This window comes from Cucurbitaria berberidis (assembly GCF_010015615.1).
Source record: "Cucurbitaria berberidis CBS 394.84 unplaced genomic scaffold K460scaffold_5, whole genome shotgun sequence".
NCBI classification, from domain to species: domain Eukaryota; kingdom Fungi; phylum Ascomycota; class Dothideomycetes; order Pleosporales; family Cucurbitariaceae; genus Cucurbitaria; species Cucurbitaria berberidis.
Window position 1 is genome coordinate 259,275 of NW_024468939.1, and position 13,312 is coordinate 272,586.

Below are 13,312 nucleotides of genomic sequence, written 5' to 3' on the forward strand. Positions count from 1 at the left end.
TTCCAATCATTGCTTTCACTTTGCAATCGAGAGGGTAAGTGACGACTACGGGGGTGCAATGCGTCGGTCCTTCATCATGGTTGTTTATTGGTGAGGGTGGCGAGACAGGCGCAAGGTCTGATAATATTAGCTTCATCAACCTGAAAGAGTATTACCGCACACTTTGATTGAGCTGACCCTGTTGATTTTTCCGCAACTTCCTCAAACGTAAGTATCTCGAGCTATAATCCTGAAAGAGAGGTCCAAGGTCGGCAGCAGCATCATGCTCCAACGCCTTTTTACAAGCGATCTGGAATTTGAGCAGGTGCCGATCATTAAGGTTTCGTAGTTCTGCATTACCGCCATGGCTTGCACCGGAAGTGTGCCGCTTTCGTGGGTTTTCAGTGTCTGACAAAGAGCTGACTGTGCTGTGCTTCATTGGTACTGTGTGGTCGCTCATGTAGAGCAGAGTGAAACTTTGCGTTGGGGGATCGTTTGCGGTTTTGGGAAGAGCCAAATTGATAGCTTCATATGGACTATCAAGGCGTTGTGCAAGACTGGGCGTTACAGGTGATATTGTGGCTGAACGCGAGTTTCTTCTTAGAAGTAGTGGCGCTATGATCGTTATCATCGATGTATTATCCGGCCTTGTGAGAACAGAGCTTCGGGCACGCTCGTTCTGCGGGACTGCTGGTATGGTTTTGGAGGTCGTTCCCAAGACGTGCACGAAATTCTAAGGAAATGGTTGGCGCATTTACACGTGGCTTTGCGTTTGCTCGATTTCACCTGACGTAGACTGCCCTGGATGGACCACGGGGCCTCGGATTTCATCGAGAAAGAAGGGTTCCAACGTCACTCAAGATCGCAGTAACGGTATAGGGGTATCGGGAGCATATATGTACGTACTTCAGTGCACTCAACGTACTTCACAGAGCCAGCGGCAGTTCAACTAGAGCGTAGGCGCTTTGGAATTCCTCTTATGGCACTTGGTGAACTCCAGTCCTTCTTCCTTTTCTGATTCTCCACGCCGTGCTAAGCCATATACCAGCCCAACCCACCACCATCCACACTATCAATACACCGAAATTGAGTCCCAAATGGCTTTTCGTGCCGAACTCGATTGTCCTGGTTGCTCGAATCTATGTCGATATAATCAATACTTCATTCAACGCAGATGATGGCGCCTATTACTCACACAGTGATAGAACGGCATAGCGTATCCAAACTTATAGAATTCCGCCATCAATTCAAAACTTGCAAAAGCCCCACTTGCATTCGTAATAAGCCAGATGTTGAGGAAGAAGGGGGCCCATTGTATGCCAATGATTGTAGAGACAGATTCCATGACGAGACCGCATGCGCCCATCATACAGAAGTTCAGCATCCAGAGGGCCATGAAACCAGCGCCAGAGGTAGAATAGTGACCCGTCAATGGGATGGAGAAGGCGAGCATGCCGAGAGTGTACATCAGAGCAAGGAAGAAGTAGGCTGACAACGAGGAAACGGTGCGTAAGATGAGCGTTGTGCGGAGCGTGAAGAGGTGGCCATGGAGTTCAGCGCCAGCGCGGAGGATGGTGAAGATGTTGAATGTGAATGTTAGCAGCTAGACCGTTGAAGTTAGAGAGGGGCCACAAAAGGAGGGAGGAGGAACTCTTACAAACACTAGTCCGATATTGAGAGTCCCAAATGCCACTGGCGGAGAGAACGGGATGAGGTCCACCTGCTTCACAGCGAACGGTGAAGCAAGACATTGCGGGCATCGAAGCGCTGTTGATAATGAGACCTCGCTACCCGCCTTCTCAGTCACCTTCAGGAAGGACGTAGTCGAATTAGCAGCAAGCTCAGACAGCACCTGGCTGACAAGACCCATCGCAGCCGGTACGGTAACCGAGAGTGTAGTGACCTGCTGCCGAGCGGACGCGAAGTAAAGTGTCACTGCGGACAATGGATCGTATGATGAATCTCCCTGCAAAAGAGCATCTCGTAGGCTAGAGGATGCATGGGCAGAGATCTGCAGAACAGCCCAGGTATTCTCTTCCAGTATCATGTTTCTACTCCAAGCATCGCCATGTTCTATACTTTTCTCATCAAAGTACCAATCCAAACTCGGGCCTGGCCTTTCCAAGCTTTCTCTAATGCCGTTGACCAGTCCTTGACCGAAAGACCCATCATCGAGATTGACAGCTGTGACGCTAATTCGGGATATATCGCTGGCTTTAAGTAGAGACCCGAAGAACAGCGAGAGACACGCCCAGAGGAGAATTGAATTGTAGAATATGGGGAGTATGATCGCTGGAACGAGTGATTTTCGTGCGCCGGTGCCTTCTGTGGAGAAGAATGTGTGCCGATATAGTTGAGGGGTAGGAGAAGGAGACTCTCCGTGCAGGACTGGAGTTTTGGTATCTTGAAGCATGTCTGACATTCGAACTCACCGCTGGAAGGGATGTATTGGTAGAATGTTGACAGTTAAACCGGGCATTTTCTTATAAGCATATACGCTACGACATTCTGGTATTGTCCTCTTTCCATATCGGGCGAGTGAGCATCAAGGCCAATCACGTTCAATCAGACCCCCTGGGCGCTGCTGACGGAAGCGTTGCAGGCTTAGATCGGATTATATAACGGTAGATCTCAATCAACGTCTAGGAAAGGGCTGACTCAGTGATACAGCAGATTATAGCTCTTTCTCCCTTCTCCTAGAGTCCTTGTTTAACATAGTAATTCCGGGCGTGTTTTGAAGAAGCCTCAGTGTGGCTCGGCAAATCATAGCGAATGTCTTCTCTGATTCCATCCTTTTCGGACATCGAGGCATAGTGAGATATCACAAGTTGGAGATGGAGATGAAAACAAGAAAAGGGGAACTGGCAGGGTGATGTTGAATTAGAAGCATTATGTAATGGTTAGGCAGCCCTGGAGTGCCCCTCACATTCGGACCTCCGAGACCTTCCCCGCATAAACACACTTTTGACTCGGCGATCTTCTAGCGCCACAAGCAACCCTACCACAACACTCTCGCGTGACTTTTCCACGACGACATACTAAGACAACATGTCTGACGAAGACCTCGAGCAGATTAGGCGCGCACGCCTCCAGCAGCTGCAACAGCAAGGCGGCGGCGGTGGAGGAGGAGGCGGGCAAGGCGGCGAAGGCTCAGAGCAAGAATCGAAACAGTAAGTCCCCAGCACGAAGTCCATGAATATCTACTAAAAGCGTCTCGCAGGCAAAGAGAGGGTACATCTCCCACCTTCCACCCCGCCTTCGAAGCCAATTCATCAAGTTCCCCTAATTATAACAGCAGGAACTAACAACCCCCATAGCAGACCAACGTAACTCCATCCTAGCTCAAATCCTCACACCCGACGCCGCCGACCGTCTCGGCCGCATCCGCCTCGTCAAAGAGTCCCGCGCAACCGATATCGAGAACCGGCTCATCATGCTCGCCCGCACAGGGCAGATACGGCAGAAAGTGTCGGAGGAGCAGTTGAAGGAGATTCTGGGTGCGGTCGCGGAACAGAATGAGAAGGAAGAGAGCAAGATTATAGTGAATAGGAGAGGAGGGGGCTGGGATGACGATGATGAGCTGGAGGAGCTCATGAAGGACGTGTAAAGCGTACAAGAGGGGGCTTGGTGATGCGATGCATTGGGAGGCGTTTAGGGAGTGATCACAACATGCCTACTACGGTCGCATGTTTGCATGCACATTGGGGAACTTTTTGAGCAGTCGATCATATGGAATCTCTCAAGCATGCAGCCTGCACTCTGATCCTGACTACCTGAACACATTTACAGCTTCTTAATCTGCTTCCTCACCCGGCCAATTTCAATCTCCTGGGTCCGCAGGTGGCGAGCTATGGTAGCTAGCTGGGGAATAGGTCCCTCGACGGCTGAAATGAATGTTGATTGCGCAGTACGGAGAGCAGGTGGCACGAGGATTCCAAACCAATGCAGTGGGTCAACCACCTTGCTCGATTCTGCTGTACTCTCTCGGTCCTCTCTTGAATCAGTCCTTGGTGCGGAGGTTTTTTCTGATGTTGATCCGGTCTTGGGGGTCTCTGATGGCTGTTGTTGATCTCCAGATGCATAATCTCGCTTATTCTCGTTCTCATCTTCTTGCTCTTTCGGCGTGCTCTTCTCTGTGCTCTTAACGCCTTTACCGCTTTCGTTGGCCGGGAAGGTAGAAAACCGGATCCGCCCTTCTATTATTTCAGACTCAGGTTCTTTCACGTTACTGATCTTGTTAGCTCAGCATCTAAGCTTGATTGTGGTGTACGTTTGAAGCCAAGTGATAGAAGATGAGCTTTGGAGTAGGGGTAAGTAGTTGTTTGAAATGAACGTACACCTTTCGTATGGCTTGCATGCGCTCATCGTAACAATCTTGTCCGTATCTGATTGCGGACGAAGAGTTGTGGAAGTTCGCTTGAGCAAGAGATAGATAGCCCTTTATATACAGTCAGACCAGAAATAAAAAACTAGAAGCTGTTTAGTTTAAGCACTTACTGAAGATAGCTGCTTCGCAAGCTCCCGTCTGACCTTCTCATACTCATCCAGCGTATGAAGATACCGTTCTAGTAGCTCGTCAAGCTGGGCGATGAGCGCATCTTTCTCCACTCTCTGGATATCGGATTGAGCATTGAAAGTATGAGGCAAGGAATCCTTAATACTAGTCATGGCTAGAAAGCCTGGTGGAGTGTTATTCGAGGGAGCCCTCAAGGTAGAGATGTACTGCGGCGACCATACCACTTTCGGGCCTAGACCGAGTGAGCTCGGCTGTCCGACATCATACGCATGGATCTCGCGAGCAACTTTCGAACAATCGTCGCGAACCCCAATTGCGCACCCGACCGCCCCCAATGTCGAAACCAAATCCCTTCCTCAACCTCTTCCGGCGGTACTACTCGCAAAATGCCTCGACCTTCACGCAATCACGCCCCGCCTTCAACACATCACGCACCGCCCGCCCGCAATGCACCCGCTCACGCTTCGCACCGCAATTCGTCCTCTTCCGCCGCAACGTCGGCGGCGGCCCTGGTCTCGATCCAAACTTCGTCTCGATTCTCGACCGCCCGGCCAAAATGGCGCGCGTGGGCAAAAAACACGGACCGGGGCTGATCATCCTCGCTATTATCCCTCTCACGGCGTTCGTCCTGGGGTGCTGGCAGGTGCAACGGCTGGGCTGGAAGACGGACCTCATAGCGCGGTTTGAGGACCGGTTGACGTTTCCGCCGCTGGAGTTGCCGTTGCGCATCGATCCGCAGGCGGTCAAGGATTTTGATTATAGAAAAGTGTATGCGCGCGGCGTGTTGAGGCATGATCAGGAGATGCTGATTGGGCCGCGCATGTTGGATGGGGAGGAAGGGTATACGGTGGTTACTCCGCTGGAACGGACGGATGCAAAGGGCAATGTGCACAAGATCCTGTGCTGTCGGGGGTGGATCAGAAAGGACGCAAAGCCGCAGTGGTTCAGGAAAAAGAACGGGGCGCTGCCAGAGGGAGAGGTTACGATTGAGGGGTTGCTGAGAATACCGCCACCTGGGAATATGTTCACGCCGAGGAATGAGCCGGAGAAGGGGAAGTGGTTTTTCCCCAGTGTAGAAGAGATGGCGCAACATTCGGGAAGTCAGCCCGTTTGGGTAGAGGAGACAATGAGTGAGTACAAAAATTCTGGGATAAGCATGGGGTATCTAACTATAATCCAGCGCCTGACCTGCTCACAAACTATGAGCGCGAACCCAAGGGCGTACCGATTGGCAGAGCGCCGACCGTGAATCTGCGAAACAACCATACGCAGTACATCTTCACATGGTTCGTAACTTCACCTCCCGCTTTCGGACCAACAACTAACACCGGACAGGTACGCGCTCAGTCTCGCCACCTCAGTGATGTTCTGGATGGTGGTAAAGAAGCCCATATCCGGTACCCAACGGCGGGTGCGACACAGTGTCGACTGGTCATAATACCGACTTCGTGTCTTGCCTTTAGTCTTCCTCTTCCTCTTGTATAGTATTCAACCGCTTCCGCTTTTGCCCCCGCAGCTTGATCGGAGGCTCCATTCGCAGTTGCTGGAGCAGCTCTCTGGGAAGCAGCTTTTGCGCGAGTGAGAATGATGTGGTGTTGCTCGTAGTTTTGCGAGTCCTGCAAGTAGTTAATCAGCCGCGCTGATATCAAAAGTACAATTGTATAACAGGTGGAATGTAACATACCTCTTCATCAGTGCAATAACATCACTTTCGTCAATCATCTTCCGCCCACCATGCTGCGCATACGCTGCAAGGTCAATCCCTATCTGCTCAAAGAAATCATCCGTCGTCTTGACCAAGGCAGCAACCGCATCTTTGCTCAGCTGCCCCTTGCTCCCTTGAGATTTCATGAAACCCAAAGCAAGCTTCTTCACCGGCAGAGCTGGAAACGAAGGATACTCGAGTCCTCGTTGTGAGATCCGGAGCTCTTTGGCTTTTCTGCCCGCTTGTTGTTTCGCAGCGGCAGAGCGTTCGGGTGACTGGGTGTGCAGGCTTCGATCTAGTGCTGATTCTTCTTCGCGGTATGCGGTCAAGTCCGCGTCGTCGTCTGAGCCGTGATCGGACTCCCATCCTACAATACCATCGACATTTGTAGGTTCGTCGCCATGCAGTGCTGCAGTTTCATCGTCCAAGTCGTCTTCTGCTAATACAGGCATACCTTCTTCGGCGTCTAGAGCCCCGTCATCCCAGTCTCGCTCTTCTTCTTCTACTTCTTGTGGCTCTTCCAATACTGGTGCACGTATACGTTCAGGAATGAGGAAGCGAAAAGTTGGTTCATCGGTATCATCATCTGCCTCGCCAAACACACCCAGATCCACGTCGCTCGGGCGTCCATCTCTTCGACCTGTCAATGCTCGCATCTGCGTTGTAGTATCATCCTCATCGAGCGCGTCGTCGATAGTTTGGTCAAGCAACCCATCCGCACGTCGGTTTATGAATGTTCCATCGACTTCATACTCCTCATCGACTGCGCCGAGTTCGCTGAAATCCGCAAATCGCTCACTTTGTCTCCCCCCAAACATGAATCGTGGGTCTTCGCTGATAGCTCGTCGCCCAAACTCCAGCGACTGTACGGTTCCTCCATCTACGTCGTCTGGTAGTTCAGGAAGTAGTGACCGTCGTGGTGGGGCGTCGTGGAAGCTATCCTCGTCGTACATATCATCGAGTGGCATGGAAAGTCGAGGTGCTTGCATATCTGGGCCATCTTCGACGTCTGGGAGGTCGAGCGCCGAATGTCGCACACGCCGTGGTAGAACCTGTGGTGAGGGCTCCGTTGGTCGATTGTCGCGAGCAAGCGCTACACGTCCGATTAGCCTAGGAATGAAGCAATTGGTCTATATCCATACCTCTGCTTAGGTCCCTCAAGATATCTCGCGGGGTCTCCCTTTGTACTCTCCCGCTTCTCCTCCGGTTGTTCCCTGGCGTTCTTGCTGCATTGGCACGCTCCCTCAATGCCCTGATCGCATGCGGTGTAGTCGGCGCTGTTCTTCGTGCTGGAATTGGGCGAGTTGCCGGGCCTCCTCGAGGTGTCCTCCCTGTCCCTGGTGTTCTAAACGTCGGCGTCTTCGAGTCTCCTGGTGTGGGCCCCGCGCTGGTCCCCCGTCGGAACGGTGTGCTAGGCTGTATGCGCGCAGCGGCGTGTGGCGTACCATTCATATTGCGCTCTGGCGAAAGGCGCTGCTTTTTGCGTGCAGACTCGGACATGATTGTGGCAGCTATGGAAGTGTGAAGTGGGCTTGTTGCGGGACGTCAACGAAACGCGTCGGTAGGACGCGACTTCCCCGGCCTGGATCCGGGCTAGGCTTGACAGGGCTAGGTCAGTGCTTATCGATAGCAATAGCTTCTGGAACTTTTTCGTTGCCCAACCCTTGGTGTTGCATATCTTCACTCCAAACACTAGCCACACGATGTCAGATTCCGATTCAGAAGGTGGAGTGCCCCTGATTGAGGCTGCGTTTGATCCCACATCAACCTCGAAGAAGAGAAAGGCCGAGGCTGAGCCCGAGGCAAGCAAAGACAACAAGAAGGCCGCGAAGAAGGCAAAACGGAAGGAAAAGAAAAAGCAGAAAGCAAAAGAGATTGACGAGGACGATTTGGATCAAGAGCTGGGAGTGAATCACTCGTTTGAGCGGATGGATGGTCAGCTGCTTGCAGACTATGTAAATGCGCGAACAAGGCTTTATGGCAAGGACTTGAGTAGTGTTGAGCTCGAAGACAAGTTCATATCTGGTGGGTAAGATCTTTATACGGAAATGTTCGGATATTGACTGGATACAGCACGTACCGTACAAGACAGTACCAGCTGGAGTGAGCCGCGGACTACAGACAATCTTTCCGCGTTTATCAAAAGGCATTCAAGTACGCTGAAGGCCACGCCGTCCAAACCTGCGGGAGCACCACATACTATTGTGGTCACCGCATCCGGAATCCGAGCTGCCGATGTGTGCAGGTCGCTCAAGTCCGGGCTGCCCAAACAGGGTACCAAGGATCTCAATGTCGCCAAGTTGTTCGCAAAGCACTTGAAGCTCGCCGACCAAGTGGCACACTTGAAGAAGAACAAGTACGTTGAGGACGATGATGACGCTAGCTTGGCACTGACTGGGTTGCACAGGATTGACTTTGGCGTGGGAACACCAGACAGACTGTCCGCACTGTTGGACGAGAAGGCGTTGTCGGTAGCCAACCTGAAGCGGGTGCTCGTTGACGTCTCGTACATTGACCAGAAGAAGCGGGGCATTCTCGACATGAAGGACCTGCACGAGGCGCTGCTTAAGTTCCTACTGAGGAAAGAGTTTGTGGGAGAAGAGAGACAGGGTGGCGACGGCCTGTTCCTCTTCTACTGATTCTTTAGTGAAGTGATTGTTATAGAGGCGAACGATACCCCTTGAATAGTTAGAAACGAGGTCAGTCTACAATTGAAACTCCTCGTAACAGATGGTATATCCAACACGATGATTGTCGTGCGTGAACTTGCAGGCATCGTCGACGCAGGTTGGCAAAGAGGGGCATTCTATAAATGGTCCATGGATGTGTCTATCCCTCGAAGTGGATGCATGTCGAAACGTGTTGATGCATGCCGTTAGTCACGCCACACCAGGTAGCGAATGGCGTAGCAAATGGAGTCGAGGCTCGGATTTGCGGGAAACAGTTGTATGCAAGTGCTAATGTACCGTTCACATGTCTGTCGAAGTGGAACGGCTAATTAAGAAGGCTGGCTGGCGAGCAGAAAAAGCGACCTGCAGGCGAATCACGGGCTAGAAACTATAGAATATCCATTATGGGCTGCATGACCCCATGGACGCGGCTAACTTAACCAAGAGGGAGAGAGGCTGCTCTTCTCTACACTACTAGTCGGTCGATAGCATGGGACGCCTGGGGACGGTATGCACGGCGCAGAGCCATCCATCACAGCGCCATGTTTGGTAGGGCAGACAAACAGTGAGACAGACAGAGACCAACCGAAGCTGTCTACAGGGCCCGGGGCCAGGAGAAGTGTGGCCCAAACCGGTGCTTCTGCCACTGCCCACTGCCAACCGTGCGTCCTGCCTATCAGACCTGGCAGAAGCTTTGCTTGCTCTGCTGGTGGGTGTCGCAAATGGGTTTCAAGAAAGAAGCCCACCTCGATACGCGCCTGCCCTTTTGCCAAATAGACCGACCCTCTTCTTGACCTCTCTTCACCAACACCGTCTGGAGACTGACTGACCTGCCGCCTCTTCACCTCACCACACTTTTTGCGCAACCCTCTAGAAGCCCAGAAGCTGCCCTCTCGCTAGTTAATAAGTGAATAAAGCTACCGCCAACCCACGACTCGACCCCCGCCGAACTCCGTGGCCCGCGCGACTCACGCCGCCTCCCATCCACCTCTCAAAGCTCGCTTCTCAACCCGCCGCTGCCAAGCAATAAAACGCCCCCCTACCCTACGCCGCAGATAGCTGGCGCGCCTTCGCAGAAGCTACTTCGGCTTCAGTCCCAACGGTGCGTCTTCCACCTACTTTGCGCATCATCGCTGCATCTCGCATCCCGCATCTGACTCCATCCCCGTGCAGGACATCGCCAGCTCCGCTGTTCGCCTCTTGCTCCCCCGAAGCGCCCCATCGTATCCGCCAAACAGGGCCGCCAAATACCCGTCTTATACAACCCTAATCAGACCACACGTACCACACCAGCGCCATGGCTGCTCCTGCGACCCAATCTCTCAAGGTGCGCTTCCGTGCCATAGACTGCTGTACCGAGACGGGCGGACATGGGAGCTAACTGCTGCACAGTGTGTTGTGACGGGCGACGGTGCTGTGGGCAAAGTGAGACATTGCTCCTCCAGGACTGCCTTGCCCAATGAATGCTAATGTTGCAGACATGTCTTCTCATCTCGTACACAACAAATGCTTTCCCAGGAGAATACATTCCTACAGTGTAGGCGTTTGCCCGAGACACTCCTGACACGAGCTAATCGCGTCCAGGTTTGACAACTACTCCGCAAATGTCATGGTAGATGGAAAGCCGATAAGTCTCGGACTCTGGGATACTGCCGGGCAGGAAGATTACGACCGACTACGGCCACTCTCATACCCGCAGACCGACGTCTTCTTAATCTGCTTCTCCATCGTCAGCCCCCCATCCTTCGATAACGTCAAAGCGAAGGCAAGAACCCATCTCCCACTACTATGGTGACAGATGCTGACAAAGTGTTTAGTGGTACCCCGAGATCGACCATCATGCGCCAGGTGTTCCCATTATCCTTGTCGGCACAAAGCTGGACTTGAGGGACGATGAGGCGACCAAGGAGTCGCTAAGGCAGAAGAAGATGGCACCCATTCAGTACGAGCAGGCCGTCATGGTCGCCAAGGAGATCAAGGCACAAAAGTACCTAGAGTGCTCAGCCCTGACACAGCGCAACCTGAAGAGCGTATTCGACGAGGCGATCCGGTATGTTTGCTCAAATGGCAAGTGAAATCACGCTAATTCAATCTAGCGCTGTCCTCAGCCCCCGTCCTCAGCAACAAGCGAAGAAGGGCAGGAGCAAATGCGCCATCCTATAAAGGCGTCGAAGTGGAGTCGCACAAGGAAGCGGCAGTGTGGCGTAATCGAGAAAGGGCCGAGAGCTTGAATAGGTGTCGACCCTCTCCGACCAATTTCAACCCATCACTGTGAAGGGTTTCGAACGACTGGGCACCAATGGAGTGCAGGTCTGCCTCGGCTCAAACCAGCGCCAGGCGGACGAACAATATCTCAGCATATGGTTCAATTTACCGAACAAATAGCATTTGCTTTGCGGCATCATCTATCTTTCTAATGCAGCTGGCGATTGATTTTCAGGAGTTTAAGCATTGGCTTTATGCAGCATTACTCTCCTTTGGCGTGGTGGATTCATAGGACTTGGACTTAGCATTCCCGATAGATTTGTTCTGCATCCTTCCCTTACTGATTTGACCACCACCGTGTTTGTGAACGCTTGTCACATTGCATCAAGCACAGCAGTGACGTATATAGTTCACTCGCTTGGCCTCGGTAGTGATGCTGCAATGTAATTCCCCGCGGCGGTAGGAGCTCCGTCACGCATCCTGGCTGCAGCGCGTCCCAAGCTACACCCCACATAGTCCACCACTCAACACCCGACCTTTCGTAAATATGTTCCACGAAGGAAGCTTACAGAGCGGAATTGCGCTTGCAATCCAGCAGCAGAAGCTTGTTGCTTGCTTTGTGCGAGGTGAGACGAACCCTATCGGCATGGGGAGAGGGATCTAATAAGCTGGCCAGATGATGGCGCGACGAGCACAGAATGGGAAGAGTGGTTGAAGAGTGGATGGGTATGTGATATACTCGACTATCAGCTTGTAACATTTCAAGTGTACCTGGGCTAATAATCAACACAGATATCGAATCTACTTGCCCAGAAAGCCGTCGTCTTGCGCCTTGAGGCTGCCTCCACCGAGGCTGGATTCCTTGCTGCTTTCTGCGATATCACGGACACACCCACATTCGTAGTCATACAAAATGGCCAGCTACAACTGCAGCTTAAGAGCCATGTCGAGAAAGAGGAGTTTACCAACTCAATACGCAAGGTTCTTGGGGCAGAGGCTATACCAGGCTCCAGTGCAGCGCAAACACCGCCACCACACACAAGTACACCAGGGCCAACTCAGACTAGAACTACTACAGAAGCGGAAGATGATCTATATGGAGCGTCACAACCCTACGAGCCTGCGCGAGCTGCACCACCCACGCCTGCAGCAGCCTCTACACCTTCGGCAATAGCGAAAGGCAAGCAGAAAGCTACCTCGTCCCATGAATCCAAGCCCGTTCCCATGGCTCCCTCTGTAACTTCTGCACAACAAGAGGCCCGCGACGCGCTGCGCAAAAAGAAACGCGATGACGCAGGAGAACTAGCACGTATAAAGGCACGGATCGAGGCAGACAAGGCAGCGCGAAAGGCACAGGCAGAGGTACGGAAAGCAGAGCGGGAGCGGGAACGAGGCACAAATGCGCAAACTGAAACGCAATCAAGGACGACAATAACATCGTCGAGAGGATCACAAGCAAAGACTGTCAATCTGAACGTCAGATTGTTCGACGGACGAACGATACGGTCTATATTTCCCCGCACAGCTACTTTACAAGAAGATGTTCGCAGCTGGGTGGATAAGGAGTTTGCGAATCTCTCCGCCGACGATCCAAACATCAATAACCAGAGACTTCCACCGTACTTCTTCAGGCATATCCTAGCTCCACAACCGAGCCACGAACTTTCCGCTGGAGATGAAAGCCAATCCCTCGGCGACATCGACCTGGCACCGAGTGCCACACTAGTCCTTGTGCCAGTCAAGGGATATACGGACGCATATTCAGGGGCAAGTGGTGGTGTCGTCGGCACCGCTACCGGGCTCCTCAGCGGTGCTTTTGGACTTGTATCTTCGACCGTTGGCTTCGTGGGTAGTACGCTGGGCTCTGTGATTGGGTATGGCTCCGCGCCTGCAGGAGCTCAAGCAGGACAGACAACAGAGTCAAGATCAGGTCAAGGGTCCCAGGTACCTGCGTCCTCAGAGGGGTCGAGCGTCAGAGTGAGGACACTGGCAGATCAAAGGTCGAGGGAGCCGAGAGACCAGCAGTTTTATAATGGTAACCAGGTATGTCGATTCTTTTGATGGGTTGGAAGTCTCTCGTTGAGTACAAAGCTGACATGAATCTTAGCTAGATACCGTCCCTAGGAACGATGACGATGACAAGCGATCATAGTGGCGGGTACGATTATATATTTGCTCTTCTCATGCGAGACGGATCTATCAAGGATAGTTAGTTTTTGTAGCATTGATATCCCAATA

At 52.4% G+C, this 13,312-nt stretch overlaps 8 protein-coding genes across 8 annotated transcripts; 5 read left to right on the forward strand and 3 right to left on the reverse strand.

Moving 5' to 3' along the window:
• Nucleotides 1-783: 783 nt before the first annotated feature.
• K460DRAFT_166555 (uncharacterized protein) lies at nt 784-2,538 on the reverse strand. The gene is made up of 3 exons (XM_040926919.1): nt 1,637-2,538; nt 1,175-1,582; nt 784-1,118 (listed from the first exon to the last, which is right to left on the reverse strand). Exons 1-3 carry the CDS (start codon nt 2,399-2,401, stop codon nt 957-959), a joined length of 1,335 nt encoding a protein of 444 aa, XP_040783960.1. The 5' UTR covers nt 2,402-2,538; the 3' UTR covers nt 784-956.
• Nucleotides 2,539-3,027: 489 nt separating this feature from the next.
• Nucleotides 3,028-3,586, forward strand: K460DRAFT_379486 (DNA-binding TFAR19-related protein; the record flags this gene model as incomplete). The annotated part of the gene is made up of 3 exons (XM_040935170.1): nt 3,028-3,149; nt 3,206-3,210; nt 3,297-3,586. 3 exons carry the CDS (start codon nt 3,028-3,030, stop codon nt 3,584-3,586), a joined length of 417 nt encoding a protein of 138 aa, XP_040783961.1.
• On the reverse strand, nt 3,305-4,649 carry K460DRAFT_419467 (uncharacterized protein; the record flags this gene model as incomplete). The annotated part of the gene is made up of 3 exons (XM_040938016.1): nt 3,305-4,207; nt 4,317-4,417; nt 4,477-4,649. Coding segments are annotated over 3 exons (719 nt in total), but the record flags the coding sequence as incomplete, so codon positions are not given.
• Nucleotides 4,650-4,829: 180 nt separating this feature from the next.
• Nucleotides 4,830-5,933, forward strand: K460DRAFT_379488 (SURF1-domain-containing protein; the record flags this gene model as incomplete). Its single annotated transcript, XM_040935171.1, has 3 exons — nt 4,830-5,625; nt 5,676-5,781; nt 5,831-5,933. 3 exons carry the CDS (start codon nt 4,830-4,832, stop codon nt 5,931-5,933), a joined length of 1,005 nt encoding a protein of 334 aa, XP_040783963.1.
• A 188-nt stretch (nt 5,934-6,121) lies between these two features.
• On the reverse strand, nt 6,122-7,700 carry K460DRAFT_292822 (uncharacterized protein; the record flags this gene model as incomplete). Its single annotated transcript, XM_040929374.1, has 2 exons — nt 6,122-7,293; nt 7,343-7,700. 2 exons carry the CDS (start codon nt 7,698-7,700, stop codon nt 6,122-6,124), a joined length of 1,530 nt encoding a protein of 509 aa, XP_040783964.1.
• Nucleotides 7,701-7,878: 178 nt separating this feature from the next.
• Nucleotides 7,879-8,962, forward strand: K460DRAFT_318299 (uncharacterized protein). The gene is made up of 3 exons (XM_040930387.1): nt 7,879-8,225; nt 8,274-8,556; nt 8,608-8,962. Exons 1-3 carry the CDS (start codon nt 7,904-7,906, stop codon nt 8,837-8,839), a joined length of 837 nt encoding a protein of 278 aa, XP_040783965.1. The 5' UTR covers nt 7,879-7,903; the 3' UTR covers nt 8,840-8,962.
• An 850-nt stretch (nt 8,963-9,812) lies between these two features.
• Nucleotides 9,813-11,416, forward strand: K460DRAFT_369440 (uncharacterized protein). The gene is made up of 7 exons (XM_040933961.1): nt 9,813-9,971; nt 10,043-10,196; nt 10,262-10,294; nt 10,348-10,406; nt 10,454-10,634; nt 10,687-10,919; nt 10,966-11,416. Exons 2-7 carry the CDS (start codon nt 10,167-10,169, stop codon nt 11,030-11,032), a joined length of 603 nt encoding a protein of 200 aa, XP_040783966.1. The 5' UTR covers nt 9,813-9,971; nt 10,043-10,166; the 3' UTR covers nt 11,033-11,416.
• Nucleotides 11,417-11,621: 205 nt separating this feature from the next.
• Nucleotides 11,622-13,226, forward strand: K460DRAFT_408870 (uncharacterized protein; the record flags this gene model as incomplete). Its single annotated transcript, XM_040937200.1, has 4 exons — nt 11,622-11,700; nt 11,751-11,800; nt 11,867-13,117; nt 13,182-13,226. 4 exons carry the CDS (start codon nt 11,622-11,624, stop codon nt 13,224-13,226), a joined length of 1,425 nt encoding a protein of 474 aa, XP_040783967.1.
• Between the last annotated feature and the right edge of the window lie 86 nt (nt 13,227-13,312).

What these genes read in the sequence shown, in the direction of transcription:
- K460DRAFT_166555 (XM_040926919.1), bottom strand. Translation starts at nt 2,401, where the DNA reads ATGTCAGACATGCTTCAAGATACCAAAACTCCAGTCCTGCACGGAGAG. An exon ending in TCAATATCGGACTAGTGTTT is followed by an intron (nt 1,583 to 1,636) that starts GTAAGAGTTCCT and finishes TCAACGGTCTAG; the next exon opens with CTGCTAACATTCACATTCAA. An exon ending in CTATGCCGTTCTATCACTGT is followed by an intron (nt 1,119 to 1,174) that starts GTGAGTAATAGG and finishes ATATCGACATAG; the next exon opens with ATTCGAGCAACCAGGACAAT.
- K460DRAFT_318299 (XM_040930387.1), top strand. Translation starts at nt 7,904, where the DNA reads ATGTCAGATTCCGATTCAGAAGGTGGAGTGCCCCTGATTGAGGCTGCG. An exon ending in CGAAGACAAGTTCATATCTG is followed by an intron (nt 8,226 to 8,273) that starts GTGGGTAAGATC and finishes GACTGGATACAG; the next exon opens with CACGTACCGTACAAGACAGT. An exon ending in GCACACTTGAAGAAGAACAA is followed by an intron (nt 8,557 to 8,607) that starts GTACGTTGAGGA and finishes TGGGTTGCACAG; the next exon opens with GATTGACTTTGGCGTGGGAA.
- K460DRAFT_369440 (XM_040933961.1), top strand. Translation starts at nt 10,167, where the DNA reads ATGGCTGCTCCTGCGACCCAATCTCTCAAG. An exon ending in GGAGAATACATTCCTACAGT is followed by an intron (nt 10,407 to 10,453) that starts GTAGGCGTTTGC and finishes AATCGCGTCCAG; the next exon opens with GTTTGACAACTACTCCGCAA. An exon ending in GTATTCGACGAGGCGATCCG is followed by an intron (nt 10,920 to 10,965) that starts GTATGTTTGCTC and finishes AATTCAATCTAG; the next exon opens with CGCTGTCCTCAGCCCCCGTC.